The sequence below is a fragment of the Ascaphus truei genome, chromosome 7, assembly GCF_040206685.1.
Source record: "Ascaphus truei isolate aAscTru1 chromosome 7, aAscTru1.hap1, whole genome shotgun sequence".
NCBI lineage: Eukaryota > Metazoa > Chordata > Amphibia > Anura > Ascaphidae > Ascaphus > Ascaphus truei.
Window position 1 is genome coordinate 71,925,356 of NC_134489.1, and position 6,175 is coordinate 71,931,530.

At 36.4% G+C, this 6,175-nt stretch overlaps 1 protein-coding gene across 1 annotated transcript; it reads right to left on the bottom strand.

The window, feature by feature from the left end:
* Positions 1 to 650: 650 nt before the first annotated feature.
* On the bottom strand, positions 651 to 2,794 carry HOXD1 (homeobox D1). Its single transcript, XM_075606779.1, has 2 exons — positions 2,062 to 2,794; positions 651 to 1,676 (listed from the first exon to the last, which is right to left on the bottom strand). Exons 1-2 carry the CDS (start codon positions 2,636 to 2,638, stop codon positions 1,330 to 1,332), a joined length of 924 nt encoding a protein of 307 aa, XP_075462894.1. The 5' UTR covers positions 2,639 to 2,794; the 3' UTR covers positions 651 to 1,329.
* Positions 2,795 to 6,175: the final 3,381 nt, after the last annotated feature.

The window sequence follows — 6,175 nt, forward strand, 5'->3', positions numbered from 1 at the left end:
ACGATGGAAATAATTAGCTATATTTAATAATTTTATAACTATTGCTTTTAATATAGAGGTTTTATGTGACCCTCTGAACTTGTGTGAATGGAACAGCCACGTGTTTCTTTGATTTAATTAGTCTTTTGTGATTTTCACTTTGAAAGTGAGAATTTGTAATTCTCCCAGTCAAGACTGTTTGAAGTGACATGCTCCTTTTATATGCAATACTGTGAATGTAAAGAACAACTCATCTTACAAATACACGTAGTTGTCTTTTATTTTACAAAAAAGAAGCTGAATATAAGAACTGTCTCCTTCTCAAGATCTACTCTGAATCACTGTTGTGTTGGCATTTCCATCTCTGATGATCACACAAGTTCATATCAGGGTTACAACACTATAGGATCTTAACCAAGAAAATAACCAAGATAAGAGCTTTATCAAAAACCATTAAAATGATAAGATCTTTAACCTTTCCCCCGCCCTCTACCAAAAAAAAAATATTAACAGATAAGTTAAAGGTCCTTAAATGAGCATTTATAAGAGTGTTTGTAAAGACACACCCAAGTGTATCTGATAAGGGAAGGCAAAGGCAAATGTTTTAAAACTTTATTATAAAACAATTAAAATACATGCTATTGCATAGTTATTTTAACAGATCTCCTCTTTTTCTTTAAAAATATATACAACAGTACAATCTTATAAACTTAAGCCCTATGGTGAGGAATTAGATATTCCTGATGTATTACATACATTCCAGAAACGTTTAATTAATTATCTTGGAGATGCAGGATTAATCATTAAAAACTGCATTTACACTGAGGCATAATGAAAAGCAGGTGCAACTTAAAACCTAATTAGTGCAATTGTAACCAATACAGTTAGGAAAATTCGCTGCATTACCATCACACATTTGGTAATGTATCATACAGTATATGCATAGGCATTTATTGTCCCTTTGTGACTTCCTTTATGTTATGGCACATGCATAGCATGTGCACATCATTCAATGCTATACTTAAGGCAAGTCTGGAATGAGAAAATTCTTTGGAAGTCCACGTGTAATTGTTTTCACTGCATGCTTGCTATTCCTTCTGAATACATCACATATGATGTGTATATTATTATCGAATGCAACAGATTTATATGCTGAAAACGTCAACAATGTTGCATATATAAAGGACATACATGTGATTTATTTTATACAGGCTTAACAATTAACCCTGAAAGTAAAGGCAAGATATAGTGCAAAAGTCTTGCATGACTGTTTTGGGTGCAGAGCAAAATGTTTTTTTTTTTCATCGTTCCCAAACATGATTTCATATACAAAGTTTGTAGTTGGTGTCTTTATGATGTAACTTTACAAACATCCCTGGAAGGGGACTGGGGTTCAGACGTTTTCCCTGATTTGGTGTATTGAAGTCCTACACAATTGTTAGGGGAAGGTCCAGAGGGTGGAGAATTGGACAGAATCCCTTCTCTTTCCCTTTTCTTTTGCTTCATTCTTCTGTTCTGGAACCAGATCTTTACCTGAGTATCATTTAGTTGAAGTGAGTTTGCTATTTCTATGCGTCTACCTCTGGTCAGATACTTGTTAAAATGAAACTCCTTTTCCAGTTCTGTCAGCTGTTTGGTAGTGAAATTTGTTCGCATTGTACTGGAGGAACTCACTGCTCCATATTCAGAGGGCTTGCCTACAAAAAAAGAAATACAAGTCAATTAGCACGGTAGTATTAATGTGACATTACACTTTGCATCAATATGACAAATATATGCACATTTTTATGTACAATTAAAACATGGTATGCACACATTTGCATGCATAAAATAATGCAAAACAATGTAACTGTTTTTATGGCATTTATCATATTGCATGTATTATATTTCTGTATACTCGAATCAAATATGGCAAATCACCTTTCATGAATACACTTTTAGATCACTACTTATTTGTGAAAACATCTATCTTCCAATTTGTTCCTGGTAAAGGATTAGGGATAATACAGCCTGTCTGATAATATAAAATATAAGATTCCTTTTGTATCTACAGATATATGTGTTTTAAGGGTTGAGACTTACTTTTATTAGGAGCATTCCTTTTAACTTTCATCCAATCAAATGTATTCACAGTGGTTTGTGTTCCAGATGCAGGAGAGTTTGGCTTTGGATAAGTGCCAGAGGAAGGAGAAAAATTCTGAAAATTTCCAGGATAGATCTCAAGTTGCTCTTTGCGTTGGGCCACTGGAGTCTCTTCTCCAAATGTCTTGTAGGTCATCTGTCCATTGAGGATGAAAGATCCGTTCCCTGGGAATACAGAGCTCGTATACTGGATGTGACCCCCAGTATCGTCCATGGGGTGGTTAGATCCATAAGAGAAGTCATAATCTGAGCTGGCAGGTAAGAAATTGTAATCAGCAGGTGGGTTGAGTTCATAAGAGACGTCCAGGCTACATGGAGCATAAAGTGCTGGTGACCGATGAGAAGTCTGGTGAGCAGAAGAAGCATGGACACCAATTGGCAAGTTTCCCACATAGTGATTCTGGGCTCCACTTCCAGAGTAAGGCTGGGAGGAAACATTTCTCTGATCACTGCGGCAAAACTTGGGTGAAAAGGCTAAAACATCCCCACAAGAAGTGTATTCGAGGTAAGAATTCATTCCCAGGCAGTGTCTTGGGTGGAGCCGCTGGACCTGGAGGCTGTGACCCTGGTGATCACTTCGAGCTTCACCTGATCTTTCCCCCCTGGTCTTGCTTCATTGCTGAGGAAGTAAATATTGCCTAATATAGAGAGCTGGTCACGTGCTTCCGGCCGTCCAATGGGAGCACTGCTTTGCTAGATTCCAGGTGGCGCTCCCAGCTGGTGGTGGACTGGCCCGGCTTTAAACTTTCTCAATGGTGCAGCTCAGCATCCCAGACGTCTGAGCCTGATCCACCAACAACTGCTGTGTGATCACTAAGCTCCCTTCCCTCACCATATCCCAGAGCTTCCAGCACTGGAAGGTAAATTGTCTATACTATAATGCTGACACCAAAGCTACCTTAAATGAGCAGGAAGGAAAAATGTTGTTGCAAATGACTGTTATAAAGAGTTTTACTATACCAATCAATATCTTAAAAACTCTTACCAACTGTATATCCAGGTCGATGGGATTCACAGTATACCAAATGTACCCTACGTTGTACATTATTAATCATGTAGAGGTACTGTTCCTTAATAGCATTTCTCAGAGTAGAAGCATCAGTATGGAGACATCAGGAAAGCCTTCAGCAATACATCTGATGGTTCAAATAAACATTTTGTGTGCAGTGAGATGAAGATGTGTAATGCAATTTATATATGTTCTACAGTACACCATCCCTTTTAGTACAGACATGACTAAATAAAACATTTCTGCAGTTTATGCTCTGTGGGGGCTTGTTACTTTCAAATAAATGTTGTTAGTTGTTTTTGTTTTCATAATATTTTTATAATGTTCATCGTGGTTAAATGCTTTGCAATCCAAAGCCCTCTCCCCCTTTACCACTGACTGCAGTTAATGGATGTAGAACTGCCGCTGAACTGTAAGTGCTGCTCCCACAAACCCATGGATCAGGATGCTAATGGCTCTTTTGCGCTCCCTAGATAATACTGTCTTTGTTTACTTACACTCCCTGGAAAGTGAAAATACACTTGGCACTGAAAGTAAAATTGAAGTGCTGGTCATCATTTTACTTAGGAGCTGAGGCATTGCACTAAAGGATAAAGCTAAAGTTCAAGGCTCATTTTCAATCTGATCAAGTCCCATTATCTGGATGTGTCTCTCTAAAAGAAGTGTTGATTGGGGCATAAATTGTGCAGCCTTGATTGTGACTACAGAATTGTAACTTGTACAGCATAGTACCTTGTAACATTAGTAATAATGATAATACTAGTAATAATATATTAATGCGTTTAATTGCGCTTGTATAGTTTCACATTGCAGAGCACTAGCAGTAAGATAGCTATCAACAGTCACATAACTTGTTGTGCCTGTAAACTTTTAGATTGCACAGTAGTCTGCATTTGTACTACTCTATTGAACCTTTCAGACAATTTTCATTGGAATTAATATATTATGCATTATGCAAAAGGAAAAAACGTATATATATATATATTTTTTTCCCTTATGTATAATGAAAGTCTGTACTTTTATAAATGTGCGTGCACTTGTATTATACATTATTATCTCTCATATGTTTATAATATTTGTATCCCAGATAATTCACCTTAGGGATGAATGTAAAAAACATATGACATTGTTTGCAGACCTGTCTCAAACCCACAAGACATATTGTACCTTATTTTGTTTTATAGTCACAGATTGGCCTAATTTCCCCATATTATTCTTGGCAGTGAAAGGGTTAGTACAGCTCCAGGTCATCAAATGCAAACAAGGATTGTGGGAGCTATTCATTGCAGATCACGTGATGCAAATATATCATCGCATTTATCACAGAATAAAAAAAAACATGGTGTAGTTTTCTTTAAAGATTGTCTCTAAATTTGATGAATCATGTAAATAATGTTTTCACTGTTGAGATGGAGAATTGTGGTTACTTATACCTAGATTTATAAGAACTATTGAATTATTTGCAGCAACATCCTTCCTATCCCTTAGCAGATAATGTGTGGGGTTGAGAAATAGGGAGAGAGGGGAGAGGGACAATGGGGAGGAGTTCTTGTCGTATGTTTATAACAGAGTTTTTTTTATTAAACCACCAAGCAACTCAATATGTTGTATATATACCTGGGGGCTGAAAATTGGGGGTGCGCTCCCCCCTACCCCCCTTCATACATTTGTACATTATATGAATCTATGTATGTTACCACTGTATACTGATCTCGTATGAACAGCACCCTCACCCAACAAATAATTCCTGCGCACGCAGCCACACACACACACACACACACACACACACACACACACACACACACACACACACACACACACACACACACACACACATATCCCATCACTGTCTGTATGATCTTCTGTTATTAATTATTTAGGCTACATTTCTAGATACTGTTATTCTTTACTGCAGATTTCATTGTTTGATATACAACGTTTAAGAAACAAAGGGATAGGGTCAACCCAGCACATCTCTAGGGGTGGTGGACTATTATTTTTGACTGCAGTAACAGTTTCCACTGGGTAATGCATCCTTAAAATCGTACTATTTTTATTACATTAAGGCTGCGTTCTGGCAGTGAAATATAGTGGTTTCTGTGGGAATAATAGTTATGGGCAAAGCTGCCGCTTCGTCACATGTTTTTGAGATCAAATCAATGAGTGGTGGGAATGAAATACAATATTTTTTTTTTCTTTAGAATATTAGTGATTCTGGAAGTTAATAGAAATTACAACTGGAAAGCATTGTATATTTTAAATAGAAATCTACAATGTCAAATACAGTTAATTTAGTGATGCAGTAATACAGTGGTTATAGTTACAATTCATGTGCTGGAGATATGTTTCATTGCAGGCATATAAGGTGTTGGGCAACATACATGTATATAAATCATTTCTTAGCACAATTATATCATCTTGTTTCATAATGAGGTTTAACAATAAATACAACACAACCTTTCAAGTAATCAAGTTCCCAACTACAAGAGATACATGAATAAAATCGTATTTGTTAACAATTACTTTAAATTAAAAATATACTTATTCGCAGGAACCATGTGAAAATGTTTCAAATAGTAGCTCATTTGAAAAAAATGCATTATGTTTTGTCTCTATGCTTGTAAAGTAGCAATTTTAATCTATATCATAGCAGGTGTTGTGCTTTGTAAAATCATATTGGAATTAAAAAGGTTAATGTATTTTCTTATGAGTTTATAGAAATGGTATTGTATGATTAAGCATTTTCTGATATTTGTTTATTTAGTACATATATACCAGATTACAGACTCTCTTTTATTTAATACATCAAAAATATGTGCTGTATATGGTACATCGGAATATATCAGTGGTGTTGGTCTCGTCTGGCTGTGGTTGCTGAACATTTCCCAGCTGGCCTAGTCTTGCTCTCGAGTAGGAGGAACGGTTGTTGGGGAAAGAGTGCACATTGCATGATTGATGAACTCTTAATAGAACCCCACTGGTAGTTCTGCTCCCTGGCAAGGCTGGAGCACATTTATTTCAACTGCTAATTTATTGTAACGTTTG